The sequence below is a fragment of the Muntiacus reevesi genome, chromosome 1 (assembly GCF_963930625.1).
Source record: "Muntiacus reevesi chromosome 1, mMunRee1.1, whole genome shotgun sequence".
Lineage (NCBI taxonomy): Eukaryota > Metazoa > Chordata > Mammalia > Artiodactyla > Cervidae > Muntiacus > Muntiacus reevesi.
In genome coordinates this window covers 150,699,782-150,716,737 of record NC_089249.1, presented here as the reverse complement: position 1 = coordinate 150,716,737, position 16,956 = coordinate 150,699,782, and the positions used below count along the sequence as shown (strand labels likewise).

The 16,956-nt window shown below is 52.1% G+C and overlaps 1 protein-coding gene across 2 annotated transcripts in view; it reads right to left on the bottom strand.

The window, feature by feature from the left end:
- The window catches only part of SSBP3 (single stranded DNA binding protein 3), a 166,551-nt gene extending 154,824 nt beyond the window's left edge, over window positions 1–11,727 (bottom strand). The window contains exons 1-4 of one of the 2 annotated variants that reach the window (XM_065912350.1): window positions 11,280–11,727; window positions 10,205–10,277; window positions 9,920–9,981; window positions 7,197–7,281 (exon numbers count right to left, since the gene is read on the bottom strand). In XM_065912350.1, the coding sequence (XP_065768422.1) occupies window positions 7,197–7,281; window positions 9,920–9,981; window positions 10,205–10,277; window positions 11,280–11,335 (276 nt within the window). In that variant the 5' untranslated portion in view covers window positions 11,336–11,727. The remainder of the gene's footprint in view (window positions 1–7,196; window positions 7,282–9,919; window positions 9,982–10,204; window positions 10,278–11,279) is intronic. The other variant, XM_065912360.1, reaches the window with a different exon arrangement.
- Between the last annotated feature and the right edge of the window lie 5,229 nt (window positions 11,728–16,956).

The window sequence follows — 16,956 nt, the reverse complement described above, 5'->3', positions numbered from 1 at the left end:
GTAGGGACTCCTCACTCAATCCAAAAGTCAAGTGAGGCCCGAGGCTGGCCAGAGCAACGTACATACCAAAGAGGACAAAGACTGCAGGGCTTTCAAGCCTGGTGACCCGTACAAGCATTTACAAGCAAGCCCCTCACAGCTGGGCTTCCCTGGTGGCTCAGCAGAAAAGACTGCCTGCAATGCAGGAGATGTGGGTTTGATCGCTGGGTGGGGTAGATCCCCTGGAGAAGGAAATGGCAAGCCAATGCACTATTCTTGCCTGGGAAATCCCATGGACAGAGGAGCCTGGCAGACTACAGTCCATGGGGTTGCAAGAGTTGGACACGACTTAGCAACAAAACCACCACCACCACTACCCCCCCAGTTAACCTTTCCTGGATGGTTTTCCATGCCTTTTCACAGCCACCCTCATGGCGGGCTGAGCAAGGATGACCCAAGTATCCACCTCACAATCAAGAGAATGGACCTTGAAAAGTAAAGACCCCTCCAGCTAACAAGGCATGTGAAACAAATTTGCATTCAGGTTTCTGTTCATGTCAAGTTGCAAGCTTTTCCCATCTAGCAACTCAGCAGCCACACACGGGAGTGGAACAGGACTGCTCTGCCCAACACAGATAAGGGGCAAAGATGCCTCAGGGGAGCATTTATCAGTGCCAGCCCATGCCAGGACCGCCTGTTCTGGGGTGTTGGGGGGAGACAAGACACTGGTATTGGAGGGAGAACTCCAAGACACACCAGAGGAGCCCAGGCACCAGAGGGCATCATCGGGTGGTTTAAGTGTCCAGTTCACTAGAGTCAACTTGCTCTCCCAGAAAAATATGCTGCTATCACCACCATATTAAAAGGTTCTGGGGGAACACTTTAGGGCTTTAAAGAGAAAGGAAACTAGCTCATCAAGCACTGGCCACTGAGAGACAACCATTTTACATATACAATCATACTGAACCCTCACAACTAACCCATCCAGGAATCACCATTTCCCCATTCTACAGATGGGGAAACCAAGGCTCCAAAAGTCCGCCCTGCCAGGAAATGACAAAGTAGGAACAAGAACTCAGGTGTCCATCCCAGCCACCAGTCAGAACCCAAACCCTTCAAAATCCAGAGGACTCAGGGTTCAAGGTGGGAGAGCAGGGGGTGGGGCACGGGAATCCTAACACCGGATAGAAACATTCCTAAAACTCATCTCAGCAGGGCTACAGAAAACCCCATTACCCTGGCGAATCAAAAACAATCATTATTGTCTATTTGCTGTAAGCTTCCAGCAACATGTATTAAAGAAGTTTATGTGAATCGTCTAATGCACTTGTGCCGTGGTCAGAATTATTACCAAGCTAAAAAAGATTAATTTTTCTAAATACTCTAAACCCTAGACACTATTATAAAGGCTACAGCTAGTGTAACATTTCTGTTATCTTGGCTGACAGGCCCTCAAACACACACGCCTCCCCTTTGCTGCTCTGGCTTAAGCTCACGCTCACACACACACACACACACTCACCCACAGAGGTGCGAAGGTCAAGGGAAGCTCAAGCTCTGGCCGGAGGTCCCTGCTGGAGAACTCGCTTCCCTTGGAAAATTTAAATGGCCTAAGGGACACTGCAGGGAGAGGTGGGTGTCTCCCAGCTCCCTTGGAGCGGTGGCTGGCACTCAGTTAACTCCTGGTCCAAGTTTGCAAAGGCTTAGCTAACAAAGATGGCATTATGCACAGACTGGAGCGCACGGCTGGTCCTGGAGTTCAAATGAAGTGACCACTGCCAAAAACTTTGTTTGGGTCCCCACCGCTCCCCCCGCCCCACCTCCCGCCTTGAAATAAAGGGCAAGGATTTGCAATTTGGGGTCTTGCTGCCACTTGAAACCCATTAAGGTGGCCACACTGCCCGGGTTCTGGCAAAAAGCAATCCCAGTTACTCATTTAGTGTTTAATTAGCTACCGATGGAGGAGTCTGGCAGCCTCTGGGGTTAAGAGGAGCTGCAACAAACAGGGCGGGAGACTGAAGAAAGGCCACAACACGGTCTGAGCTCCTAGTGGAGCAGGGAAAGAAACAACTGTGTGTATGTTTTGTTTTTATAATCTGCCACACAAGGGTGCCAAGGGTCAGAGCCAAATGCAAGGCCGTGAACTTGCCAGGACTTCTGGGCAGATAGCTAGGCCGGCTTATCGCGGGGGAGAGCACACCCCCAGCTCCTCATAGCCTGCCCCTGCCCACGAGGCTACCCTCTCACGCCCCTGCTCCCAAAGGGTTCTGGCAGGCATGGACACTCCTCGCCTGGCAGGAACCTCAGCTCAGCACATCCAAGGAGAGCCCTCTCAAATATCACTTTGCTATTTCAAACCCACCAAGGATGCTGGACCCCTGCCACAGAGCCACAAATACCTCAGCTCCCGTCCACACCCAGGACTCTGGGGCGCTTTTTGACTTTAACCAACCCGCCTGGAGAGACAGGCTCACAGCTGGGGGTGCAGGGTGTGGGGGTCACCTGAGTCCTGCTGGGGTGTGCATAAGGGTAGAAGAGCCAGCTCCACCGAGGCGGACCTGAAAGGGGTCAAAAGTCTTCTGAAAAGGGAAACTGAGGCTCAACACGTGCCAAGGTCATGGACTCCACGTCCACTCTGAACCCCACGTTCGTCACTGGGGATGATGGATGGAGCTTGGGACAGCAACCATGAGCCTACTGAAGTCATGCACAGTCTCCTCTGTGGGGATACATGCGTTTTCTGGAAGGGAAGGCCATAGCTTTTCTCAGATTTTTCCTGCCAAGATAGCCACTGCAACGTAACAAACTCCCTTCCCAGAGCCTGGGTCCCATCTCTGCCAGTGACTCTGAAATTCACCTCACAGGGGCTTTACTTTAATTCTCCCCTGAATTATTTCTTCAGTGACTATACATAGGCACACTTTGGGTCAAATGCAAATATCTTCCCTGTTTTGTAGGAATTCTGTATCAAATGAAGGTTGTCAAAAGCTAGGAGGCAGAATCTGAAAAACTGGGGACTGGTCCCAGCTCTGCCACCTTCTGGTTATATGCCCTCAGACAAGCCACCTCAACTCCAGGCCTCAGTTTCTTCATCTGTAAAATGGGGGTCAGATTTAATAATAAAACCTGATCACCTGGCAGCTATGAAGCCAAACTACAACCATGCAATGAAAAAGAGTTACGTAAAAAAAAAGAAAAGAAAAAGAGTTATGTAAAAAAAAAAAAGAAAAAGAGTTATGTAAAGTAGAGCAACCTGAGTGTTGCTGCTCTCCACCACCTTCAACTCAGACACTGAGCTGGTGGGTGGGAGTGTCCACTCCAAGAAAGGCCAGGACCAGACAGACATTGGTGTCTAAGAGAACCCAAGGGCTTCATCAGCATCTGAGAACCTCTGCTCTGGCCAGAGGGGAATAGCAAGGAAACCGCAGGCTGGGTCCCTTCGAGACTCCTCCCATGGCCTCAGGGCTCTGCTAACTTCAGGTAAACCAATTTCTCAGAAAAGTCCATTCCAGGGACTGAACCTGCATCCCTCTGAATTATGTGTGGTCAATGTCAGGGTACTCTGGCTTATACACGATGAGCCAAACAAACTGAAGCTGCCAGGTGTGGAGAGGCGGAAATAGACTGTGACTCAAATAAAAACTCAGCAATTCAAAGAAAATTTCAATCTCCTCTCCACTGAGTCACCTGGTTCATTCCCAGCCCTGTAGCCTGGCTTGGACCAGAGAGATGCACCTTTGAGGTCACCACCCCTAACCCACTACTAGGAAGCGGAGACCACCTGCCTGGAACACAGATTCACTTCCCTAGGAGAGCCGACAGCAGGATCTTCCGCAGTGAGGTCCTTCCCAGTCCCACGGGAGTCCCTTCTCACCCACGCCCCACACATACTCACTACCCACTGAGGCCCAGGCAGGTACCTGAGCTTCACGGACAAACCATGAGAATCTGAATTTCCTTGGTTGAAAACAGAAAGCCAGTTACCACACACTCTTTTTTACACTCCACTTTATCTTCTAAAAAGGATTTAAGATAACACACATTAACACACATTAAAATCACTTAGTTCAAGATAACCCAGCAAAAACGAGTCATTCAAAAACCATCTTCCAATATTCTACCAGCTATTCCAAACCAGGTTACTCACTGACCCCAGATTACCAAAATACCCCAAAATGGGTATTTTTTCTTACCCACAGTTCCTTAATCCTTTCATCCACTTAGTGTGCATGCCTACTATGTGCAAGGTATTGTGGGAGCTACAGAAATGAATAGCACTGTAGATGAATAGGCTCTAGCATGGAAAAAATTAATAAGCTACGGTTAAACCAAACCTGAATGGGAAGTTGGCCGGAATAGGTGCAAATACATCTGCCGTGGACCTTTGAGGCCAAGTCTCGGCAGTGTCAGGAACATAGATTCTGGAGTCAGTTATGACTTGTGTTTGGATCCTAATTCTTACAGCTATAATAACCATTCCGTGCCTCGGTTTCTTCATCTGCAAAATGGAGCTAACAACATGCCTTCTCTCCCAGGGCCACTGGCAGCTTGAAACAACAGCTTGAACCTAGAGCGCTCAGCACAGGGGCCCAGCACATTGAAAACCATCAACAAAGGCTTTGGGCAGGTGGTTTGTACACTGAGACAAAGATGTGATCAGAGTGTGCATGCAGCAAACTACACGGAAGTCCTTCACGAAGAAGCTCAAAAGCGTACAGGCTGTGATGGGTAAGAGAGGCACTCACTCCAGCTAAGAGCAAGGGAGCCCAGCAAGAGGCTACAGCAGTAACCCCAGCGGGAAGGAGTTAGGGCTAAGATGGAAGCTGTGGGACTGGAGAGACCACATGGAGATGAGAGAAGGACACAGAGAAAAGAGGGACGGTTCCTTTTCGTCAGTTTCTTAAATATTTTTTAATATTCCCATTGCCTCTCTGTCATCTCTGCAGCTCAATGCCCATCCCCCCTTAACTCTTTCACAATAAAGATGGTCTGTCCGTTCCCATCCCCCATTCATCACTCCAGCCCTCCTCTCACATGACCTGAATCTCAGGTCACATCACACCAAGTGGATCCCAATCCAGAAGAAAGGATTCCAAGATCTGTGAATCCTGGGCCTCAATCCCTGTGACTTCAGCTCTTGCTAGCATTTTCTAAAGGTCGACGCCAACTTCAGCAATCTTTACACAATTCTGCCGCCCTCCCTCAACAAATTACTGAAAGAAAACCCATGCAAACTTTCACTACCACCACACTGTTTTAAGACAGTGTACCAAACCACAAACTGCTAAAGAATCTTACGTTATTTACTAGGGAGCTAAACTTAGTTAAAAATCATTAACTTCTCTAAAAGACAGCATAGACATCCTACATCAAGTGAGTGACTTGAAATAGTTATCTCCACCAACCCCTACTCTAAGATGAAACCATCTGCATAGCAGTTAAATACAGGCCACAGAAGAACTGGCTGTCCACAGGTTTAAACACACAACACACAACACACACACACACACACGATTTTTACTAGGTAGAAAGGTCAAATTCACCAAGTATTTTTATATGGCTAATGTAACTCTTGGTCTCTGCCCCCATCTTCCAGCCTCCAGCTCAGGAAACCCTATGATCACCACCACCAATTTTCCCAGAAGAACCACATCACAAGTGAGCCAGCCCTCTCACCTTTTATTACTAGAGGTTCACCGGGCCATAAGTACCATTTGCCAGCTTCTCTCACTCAGCCCTGGAGAGGGCATAAGAACTGGTCAATCTCCTTAGCATCCCACACCCACGAGTATTAACTTCAGAGTCAGCAAAATTTCATCACATTGAATATTCTCAAAATCAGGGAGCCTCCAGTGTAGTCTCTAAGTCCTCGTATTACACAGAGAAATTTTCACCACAAAGATACTCAGGGCATGGGACTTCACCACTTGTGAAACTCAACCAAACTGGTTCTGGCCTCCCAGGCCAGTTTCAAACTGCACGCAGGGGATGAACATGGCCTGGCCAAGTGGGTGGTCCCCGATGACATTCAAAAAACCAACTTCTGTGTCCTGGAGCTCAAGGGACCATTCCTCCCCACCTCAGGCACAAGTGGAAAATCAAATAACCCACCTCTTGAGTGCACATGTGTGCACACACATTACACACACACACACACACACACACACACACTCTTAATCTTCTACAAGACCAAAGGGAGCAAAGGAGGTTGGGAAGATCTTCAGACCCTTCCCTTTCCATCCCAGCCACCTCCAGAAGATCCTAAACTGTTTCACCTGAAACAGTCGAAAATCTGACTCCACCCCAATTGGAGTCCAATTTATTTTAAGGGGGGGCTCAGTGGGAAATGGACAGACAGTAGACCTCTCTCTTATATGCATTTCATAACTCTTAAGAAATTTACCCAGGGAGAGGGACTGATAGAGTAGAAAGCACTATACAATGTGATCAAACTTTCTTCACAAGAATATTTTGAACACAGCATTATGCACCAGCCAAGGAGCTCAAAGTATACCTCTTAGTGGACACAACACAAGGCCCCCACTCACAAACACACAATGTGCACACACTGCTGCTGCTAAGTCACTTCAGTCGGGTCCGACTCTATGCAACCCCATAGACGGCAGCCCACCAGGCTCCCCCGTCCCTGGGATTCTCCAGGCAAGAACACTGGAGTGGGGTACCACCGCCTTCTCCAAATGCAAGCATGTGTGCGCGCGCACGCACACACACAAATATAATCTGAAAGATCACTCGGTGGAAAGTAACCTAAGAATCTATTTCACCAAAACCTCACTCAAAACACACCTTCTACTCCAAAACAAAAGTTTCATATCTGCTTTTTATTCTTCTTGATTGCGGTCAACTTTTTCATAAACCCTCACCAAAGAGGGTTGGTCACCCCCATCCCCCAGCAGACTGCCCAATCAGTATAGAAACCCCACAGGGCTGAGCCCTGCACAACGCCATTTAATGCTCCAGATAGGTGTCTATGCTCTTTTGCATAATTACAACATTATGAAATACCGTTTACCAAGTTAGACAGCTGCTGGAGGAGGGTACGGGGCGAGGGCAGCAGGGAGGTGGGCAGGACAGAAAGAAAGACAAGGAGAAAACAAAGACCACTGCCAACTGGCTGTGTACTTGCTTTTGGTACTAAAGAAGTTCAAGTTATCCAACCCTGTAATTATTGCCAGGATTAAAAATTTGTTACTCACGTAATCATGAAAGGCTTTTGCTTCACTTGAATGTTCACAAGTGTCTCGCCTTTCAGGAGCTGCACAGTAAAGGTCCCAAAATACGCTGCAAGTCGAAAAATAAAATAAGATCAGGTTACTAATTATTACTTGTGTGCCCAATGGCAAGTGTACAATGCATGGTGCTAACAGCACCAGGTCTCCCCAAGGCTCAGTCCCACCTTTTCAGCCTTCATTGGGCAAACTCAGTCTACAAAACAAAATGGACCCAACCTCTTCTGACAGCCTGCCATTTCTAGTAAGAGCAATAGTTCTCACCCTTCAGGCACCTACTTTGTGCTGAATGCTGCATGCCCATGACATTGCTTGAAACCCCCAAGAGCTGTAAGGTGGGTGATTTTATTCCCACTTTATACACAGGGCAACTAAGGCTCAAGCCCGTTAGTGCAACACACCTGCAGATGCCCAGGGAGGACAGGTAGGAATCTGGATGAAAATCCATGCCCGTCTCATCTGTGCTCCTATTACCACCCCCACCTCCATCCAAAATGGCTGCATTTCATTAAAAGATTAAATTGTCAAAGTCACGACTATGATTCATACACACAGCAACCTGGGTGACTCTGGCAATAAAAAGAACTTCCAGGTTCTTAACCCAGAGCCCATACCCTCAAACCCCTGCCAGCTCACCCGCACTCTCATCCAGGCCCTCCCCCAAGGCATTCCTATATAAAAGCCATTCCTCCCCTGCCCATTAAAGAACATAAATCCATCACCCAAAGGTGAGGTTATGGATGACCAAATATCTTGTTTTTCCACATTGACATAAAGCCCACCCCCCCTCAGCCAGCCACTTGTCCAGCAAAAGCAGGGTTGGGGGGGAGATTTCCCTGCCTAACTCCCCTCCGTGATTTCTGTATGGTCACCCCAACCCTTTACATTATGTGAAAACAGACAGACAAATCCTTTGTCAACCAATAAAACCCTATACAAACACGAGGTCGTCAGTGGTATCAACAAGCAGCCTTAGAAACCCTCTCCAGGTCAAGAGCCCGAGGCCCAGGGATGGGAACCCGCTTGAAGGGTAAAGTGTGCACCACAGCGGAGGTCTGACTCCTGGACCAGCGCTCCTGTCGTCATCACAAACAGCCAGCCCAGAAGAAACCATCTCAACTGCCAGTGCTGTCTGTCAGCGAACAAGCATCTCACTCCAGGTGCGCGAGGAACGCAGCCTGGCCCTCTTCAGATCCGCTCCACCGCTTCCTCCCACTCCAAAGGCTGCGGTCATCTGCTCGGTGTCAAATCACAGAGTCCCCACTGCCGGAGCCCAGCAGGACACACTCTAGTTCCCAGGGCAGAGATAAGGTTGGAGAAGTTGTGTATGTGTGTGGGGGGGAACAGTGATTAAGCACAGAACAGGATAATCGGGGACTCTTACTAACTGCAGAGGGAGGACATTCTACTCCTACTAACAGCAGAACATTCCTTTCTGTGCTCTGAGGCTGCACACATTTGATTAACTTCCTCTACATGCTACATTTCTAACACGACAAACTCCCTGGCCCCTTCTGAGTAATTTTTACTCATAAGCCTAAGTTTCTGCAAAGTCCATGGTGGCCAGACCAGCCAGCCCCAACCACACAACTCCTCTCGGAAAACAAAAGCACAGAAGACCCGCCACCCACTCCTACAGGTAGAATCCTCACACCACACCAAACACCTCCAACTCTGCAGTTGTGAGGTTGGCAGAAGTAATTAAAAACTCGTCTTCTCTGCAGCAAGTTAGAACAGACACTTCATCCCCCTGCATCTCAAAGACACTTGAAACAGTAACCCGAGCTGGCGGTCAGGTAAATGTGCTAAGATCCCAAGATGGGGCACTGAACTCCAGCAAAATATCAAAAGCCACTCTGCTCTCTTTTCCTTTTGAAAAAGATGTCAAAGACTCCACCAATCGGTCCCACAAAACACCCAAGTCTTACACTCAAAGCAACTGTTCCCGATGAACCTAAGCCTCCCTCCTGGGGGCTGCAAACCAGGAGCAGATCTGTGGTGGTCCCAGGCAGATAGGGCCCAGGAGGCTGGGAGAGGATCACAGAAACAGCCCACAACTACCAACGACAGGCATTTGCCAGGTCTCAGTAAAATGAAACCTGGAGGTTTTAGGGCTATTTAGAGGGGTGGGGGTTTGGGGGTGGGAACATCCAGTCAGTCTGAATCAGTGTCTTTAAAGTGGCAGCCTCGTCTTGCTCTTCCTCAGAGTGCCTGGAAAAGGTCCCCATGGATCTTTCTCTCAAAGTTTTGAGCTCACAGGAGAAAAAGGAAGGGACAGGGCAGTTGTAAAACAGACCTGGTATCCCAGCCACCGGTCCTGCCCCACCCCCACTCCCTCTAATTAAAGCAGCATGCAGAATTGACAAAAATCCTTCCAGGTTTTTTCCAAGTCCATGCTTGTGCCTCAGAGTGAGATGTAAAAGTAAGGCATTTCTATTGCAACTCTAGGCGTGATTAGTAGGTTTTCACCAGTGGGAAAAGAAGAGGCAGAAACTTTAGGCATCGACCTCTTCTGCCCTTTTTCCCTTCTCTGCCAGTCCTGGTCTGAGGGCCCAGAGGAGCCCTGCTCTCTACAAGGCTGACGACTAAAGCACAGGGAGCCTGCTCCAGATCTCCCGTCTTTGTTCCCTTGGACCCCGGGGGGCTCAGAACAAAACAAACACACACACAAAACTATCACACAAACTTACCACCACCACGAGTGCAAAAACCCAGGCGGTTCTCCCAACGTGATGTTTTTTTCCCATCGAATCTAGAATGGAGAGAACAGAGACAGCTCAGGGCAGCAGAAGGAAGGGGAGGGCTGGGGGCTTCCCAGAGCCAAAAGGCTGTGAAGACCAACTAACAATAAATGCCAAAAGGTGATAAAAATTCAAAATGGTGGCCACAGTGGCTGCTCCAGAAAACAAAGGCTTTAAGAACGATGGGGAGGAGGGGGTGTCAAGAAACTGGATGATTGGGGGAGTTCCACTCACCTCCGACAAGAAGGTCTGTGCAGATTTCTGTGCTCCTACGTGCAGTAAATATTCGTAGACATATAAAGCTAACCTGGAAAGTGGGCAGGGGGCACAGAGAGGGAGAGGGAAGGCGTCAGATCACACTGGGTGCTCGCTCCTGGACCTCGCCAGCCGGCTTCCAACCCTGTCCGTGCTGTCCCATTGTGGCCCCGACCAGAGGTGAGCAGCTAGCTCGGTCCTGCCTGGGGCCAAGGGTGCGAGCAGTTAGGGGGTGGGTACCAGGAGACGCGTTTACTTCAAGCCGCGGGGGCTGGAGAGCAACCCCCGAACTTGAACTTCCAAGTAGCGTCGGGACCAAACCCACCTAGGTCTCTCCAACTCGCAAACCGCCCGACCCCAGAGCCTCGCTCCTTTTCCCGACCTACTCCTTGCCACTGACCCACCCTCTCCCCAGTTTTGAGGGTCCGGGGAGACTCAATCCTGGACTCCGGGGTGCTCCGAGCACTCTGGAGAGGGCAGCAAAGCGCCGCCCTCACCACCTCCCCCCAAAACAACTGTCCCCCAAGCTAGGGCCAAGCCGGCGCCGCCGTCCCTGCCCAGTCCGGCGCCCCAGAGGGCGCGGGGCCGGCGGTGAGGCCGAGGGCAGGGAAGGCAGAGCGCTCCCGGCCGAACAAAGCCCCCGGCACGCACTCCTCAAGCCGCGGGCGGACAAAAGGAGCCTTCGGGGCTGCAGAAGCCACGCGCCCCCTGCCCGCGCCCGGTGGGCAAAGTACGGTCACCGCCGCGAGCTCCCCGGCCGGGGCGGACGACCCGGCTGGCTCACAGGACCTCGCCCACCCCTCTCCGCGGGCCCCCGCGCCCGGCACGCCCCGGGGCCACCAAGTGCCCCCTCCCCGGCGGCGCCCCCCGAAGCCCCAACCTCCGCCGGCTCCCAACAATGGGCTCTCCCACGCCGCCCGCCGCGGCCTCGGGAAGGGGCCAGGCTGGCGGTGCCGGGGCCCGGAGCGCAGCAGCCCCCGCCCGCCCACCTGCCTCCCACCACCCGCCCGCAGCCCGGCGGCGGCGCGGCCGCCACTTGGAAAATAGGGCTTACTTTTCCCGAGCCTGCCCGTCCGAGGGCACCGCCGAGCCTTTGCCTTTGGCAAACATGGTTTGCAGAGAAGAGGACGCCGAGCCTCCTCGCCGCCGCCGCCGCCGCTACCGCTCCGGCTGCTCCCGAGCTGCCCCCTCGCTCCCGGCCCCCTCCCCGGCGCTCGCTCGCACACTCGCTCGCGCTCTCCTCGCCGCGCTCCCCTCCCTCCCCCCCAGGCGCTGGCTCCGCGCTCTTTCCAGCTGTCAAAGCGTCAGCCCCGGCCGCGGCCCCATCGCCCTGGAACTCCTCCCGCGCCGGCTCGGCCTGGAGTGCCGGTGCCGCCGCCGCCGCCGCTCGCCCGCCGGCCCGGCTGCCCGCTGGCTCGCTCGCGCGCCCTCCCGCCCGGCTCCGCCTGCACCGCCTGCACCGCCCTCTGCGCCTCCGGCACCGCTGCCGCCGCCGCTGCCGCTGGTCTACTTGGAGCTCAACCGAACGTGGCTACCCCGGCGAGGGATCGAGGCGGGCGTCAACGTCCCGCGATTGATTGGCGCCTCGGCCAATCTGCGCGCGGGGGCGGGCCCAGGGCGGCCCGGGAGGGTCGCCCTGTCAGCGCGCCCGGCCGCGGCAGTCCCCGCTGAGGCCGCCACCGAGGAGCCGCTGTCCCTGCTCCTGCGGGCGTACTGGGGGTGTCCGGGGGCGCGAGCCTCTGTTTTCTCTAGATGTAGGGAGAGGACGCGAATCGACACGTGGGAGTTCTAATCTCCCGGCCCCAGCGAAGAGGGGGTCCGACCCGCGGTCTCCGCGGCGTGGACCGCTGGGGAGCGGGTGGGGGGTGGGGGGCTCTGCGGCATAGTCGGAGGGGAGGGGACGCGGACCCCTGAGCCGAGCACCGCCGGCTCCCTCCCGCCACGTCCCTCTCCCTTATCTGCCCCTCGCCTCCCCCTCCTCAGCCCGCGCCAGCCCAGCCCTGATCTCCCCTCCCCCTCGCCTGCCCTTCCCGTGGGCTCCGACCCCGACCCCCTCCCCAGACTCCCACTCGCCCCCACCCTTGGCCGCCCCGCCCGCGGTCCTCCCTCTCGCCTAGTCTGGCTGCGGAGCGCGGAGCCCGGGGCTCCACGCTGAGAGCTGGGCGGCTCAAGCCGGCGCCGAAGCGCGCGGCTGCTCCTTTACTAGATCATTAAAATACTTTGGAAAACCCCAAAGTGGAGTCGCGCGAAAATGGCCCTTGGCCTGCTTTGGGGGACCTGGGGGAAGGGACTGAGGACTTGGGCTAAGAGAAGGGAGAGTGATTGCTCCCAAATTCCCAAGGTCTGCCCGCCCTAGCAAGTTAGCCCCTCGGCTTCTCTGGGAGAGATGGTGCCATTCCAGGGTAGGGGGGTAGGTGTCACCTGGCGCCCCGCTGCGCGGAATGCGCGCCACAAAAATCTGCAAACTTCAAATAAATGGAGCTAAATTGGGGAGTGGGGTAAGAGAGCCAGGCGTGGGGGGAGGGGAAGCTTCCATTGTCAGTGACCCAGGTGTACAATGGGAAATTGAGGGGGGCTGACAGAGTGACCCAGCTATTTGCTGCTAACTCCTTTTAGCCCACGCCGAGAACCCGAGGACACACTGAGTGTCCCTCATTAGACACTCTTACGACGAGAAACCAACCAAACAGGGCAAGACTCCCCCATTTTCAGGCTGTTTTTAGAGCGCGGTTCTCTTTAAATGTGATAAAACACTGTCTCTTTAAAAGAGTCAAGCAGAAAAAGCTGTGTAAGCGCTGATTGGCTGCCTGTTTGGATACATCTTTAGGGGAGCCTTGAAACTGTTAGCCTAGGTTGATTTTTTTTTTTTTTTTTAACTGCGCTGTTCCAATAAACAAGTAACGCCCCTCCCCCTAACATGCCTCGCACCAAACAATTAAAGGATAGGTCAGTGTCCTGGGGAAAACACATTTCAAGTAGGAAAACTCAAAACTAGATTCAACAAAATAAGGGATAATTCACTAACATTAAAGTTTGCTTATTTTGATTTGTCGACGAGAGAAGAAGGGGCTTTAAAAAGAAATGCCCCTGCAGCAAACAGACGGCATTGGTTCAGGAAGGAGACTCTGGGTGCATTTTTGGAATAATGTTCTACTCAGTGTAACAGCTTCCCTAAATTAGAATACAGCCAGGCCCTACCAGTGCCTCTGGAAGCACTCTGTTCTCTGCTGGGACCTAGAGCTTGCAGGGAAAGGAGGTAGAAAAAGGGAAACTCTCCTAGTCTCTGGTTGTCTCTGTGCTAGCTGCTAGTTTAAAGGTTGTTTTGTGAATGAGGGAAGCATGGAGGTTGGGAGGGAGTTGAAATACAACGGTAGGGGAGAGAAGGAAATAATTACAGTTATTTTTCCCCCAGGCGGTTTAATTTAATAGGGCTAACTTAAGGTACCTTAGAGCCCACACTAATTAAATTGGCCTGCTCATACCCTTCCCCTGAACTTCTATTTTTGATGGGCTAGGAATGGCCAGGAATGGCTTGTCAACAGACTGACTCACAAGAAGCCTGACTCATCCTGGGTCTGCAAGGCCCACGAATTATGAGTATCATGAGTGTGGGTTAGGTCCTGGCTCAAGGAAAATTCTGCCCTTCTCTGGCCTTGTCTCTATCAAGTTGGCCATGCTCTGTCAGAGCCAGGGTTGCAACACAGGTATATCTGTGCATCATTTTCCTCACCTGTCAAATGGGAAAGGGGGATCTTTAATATTTCTTTAGAGTCTGATGTTCTATGACGCTAAGATTTCCTTTCTATAGTTTTCTTTCCTCACACCCTACCCTGAAAAAAAGGACGAGTACCTCCTTCCAGAACAGGTGTGGCATGCATTTGAGGAACCTGTGCCAGGCTCTCTGTCCCTGTGGTCTGCCCAGAGAACTTGACAGAGAATGTTGGTAGGTTGGTGGTGAAGCTAAAAGAGATAGTAGGAGGGCCCAGGCAGATGGAGAAAGGTAGGTGCCATAGCCTCCCAGCCTGCTGGAGAGAGGGGAACTGATGGGTTCGCAGGAAGCAGGACCACTCAGCAACCCCAGCACAATGACCCAAAATGCAGTCAGATCAGAAGCAAACACCCTACCCAGGAATGGCACTGTCTCTGTGGAGCAGCTGAGGGACTAACGTGATAGGTGGGCAGAACTTGGAAATTTGGGAACAATTGCTCTCTTCACTTAGGTCCTTCATCCATTCCCCCAGGCTACTTTTCGCTGTTGGATCTTCCAGTATTTCCCAATGGACCTTCCTCCCCACCACCTTCCACCACCTCCTCTGGCCTGGTCTCTCTGCCTGGAGTGCCTCTCACCCCACCCCTCTTCTTCGATCATTCTTTAAGGTTTACATCCCCTCCAGTGCCTCCTCCATGAAAACCTCCCTGTTTTTCACTCCCGGAGTAAAACCCATCCCTCTAACCCTCTGCTTGGTTTAGTTTTTTGCTTAACCTCCAGTAGCTCTCTGTATTGGAGAAGGACATGGCAACCCACCCCAGTATTCTTGCCTGGAGAATCCCAGGGACCGGGGAGCCTGGTGGGCTGCCGTCTATGGGGTCGCACAGTCGGACACGACTGAAGTGACTTAGCAGCAGCAGCAGCTCTCTGTTCATTCTGCCCATTGTTGTAGCCATTTGTTTACTGTCTGTCTCCCCAGTCAGAGGTGGTGGTGGGGGGGAGTGGGAAGGAACCAACTGAGTCATCTGTGTCTCCAGCACCAGCCCAGGTGCAATACCTGTGTGCAGTTAACAACACTCCGTGCACACACCAGGGGATACAGGGAGCAAGAGAGGAAAAAGTGATCCCATTCCCCAAAGTCACTCAGGGATAGGTAAGGAAATAAGAAATGGACACCACCAACAGTAAGATTAGATAGGACCACACCCCCAGCTCCGCCCCACCGCCTGAAGTACAACTGCTTGGAAGTACTATACTTTAAGTTCCCAGGATACACCGAGCTATTTTACACATCCACCCTAGGCTTGTTCTTTCTTCCTCGCTCTCTATTCCTCCCTCCCTCCCTTCTTCCCTCTTTCTTTCCTTTCTTTCTTTTCATTTAGGACATGTTTATTGAGCATCTACTATGTACTGAGCACTGTTCTAGGCAGTGGGTAATAAACTAGGCAAAATTCCACAGAGCTTACACTGGTGTGAAATGCTCTGCCCCCAAGCGTCTAGACTCCTAATATTCTAAAATTCAGCCTGAGAAAGCCTTCCCAGGACGCCCTCCAGGAGCTCCTGGTTTGGGCCAGAGGTCCCCTGGCAGCCCCTCCACCTCTCCTTAGCCATGACCTTTGGTTGGCCGCCCCTCTGCTTCTCTCTGACCATGACCTTTGGTTGGCCACTGTGCATGAGTGTGGTCTGTGCATTGGCCCCATGGGAATGTGAGTACCTCCTCACAGTCAGGGAATGGTTTTCATTCCCCTGAGGACCTCTGGTACCCAGCCACAGTGGTGAAAAGAATGGGACAAGTAAGTGACTGAGTGGCCAGAATGTGGAGGAACAAGCAGGTGGGGAGGAAGAGGGGAAGGAGAGGTGCACTCCCAGCTTAGGCTAGGATGGCCACTCCTTTACTCAGCTGCCAGAAACTAGGGGGCAGAAATCCTGGGCTCTGGGATCAGGTTGGTGGGGGCCAGGCCTCCAGAAGGTGGCACTTAAAGGAAAGAGACTCCAGGTCCGTGGGCTTAACTCTGGTGGTTATGCTTGCCAAAAATGTCAGAGGTTTGCAGCTCTGTGTTCCCCACAACTCCTGAGAGGCTGGGGGCTGCCCCGCTGTTCCTCCAACCCCCCCCCCTACTCTTGGGACTTTTAAACGGATGCTGAGCATGCAGCCCATCCCCCTCCAGCTCACTGGGTCCTGGAATTTCGAGGAGGCACCTCTGGTCTGTACCTTGGACTACTCTGCGCAGCGAGGCTCCTGCCCAGGCTGATCCACCCCAAGTGTTTAGCAGAAGTTTCCCCAAGGGCTTTAGGGGACTGCATGGGAGCAGTGCAAAATCCAGGTCCAAGGGACCTGGCTCAGGGGTTTGCAGATAGACTTTGGGCAGGAGATTGTCCCCTCTCTGAGTCTGTGTGTGAAATGAGGATGTTAAATGAGGGAACTGATGGGGAGTCACTTGCTGGGATGTCAGTCAACATTGGCAGAGCCCATAGTTCTGACACCTTTGGACAATAGGGAGCCACTACTCTGATGGTTGTGTGGAGGCTCCTCAGAGACAGTAATTGGGGAAACATTTTGTAAATGGAAAATGATGATTACTCCTGATGTTATTAGCCTAGCAGAGCCAGCAAACAAAGAGGTGCTCAGGAAGAAGGAAAAGGATTTAAGTTTAAAAATCAAATGTGAAAATAAATAAATAAATAAATAAAAATCAAATGTGTTTTTACAACATCTTCTGAAGGACATAAACTTGTCCTGAGCCAACCTGTAGCAAAATGGGTTTTAGGCAGTTTTTTGGATGGGTTTAGTTCTGTCTGGAAAGTAACTACTATGTGCTGAGCCTTGAGCCAGAGACACTTGGAAGTACAAGAATGTACAAAGCAAGGTTATGCCAGGGGAGCCTGGGGCCAGGATGGTGACGCTCTGGTCCTTCCTCAGTTCCTACCGCACCTACCCCACCTCCTGTCCAGAGTGCCTGGCCTGGAGTTCAGTCCCATGAACTCAAGGAGAAGGCTCCTTAAAGCTTTCTGCTGTGTCCAG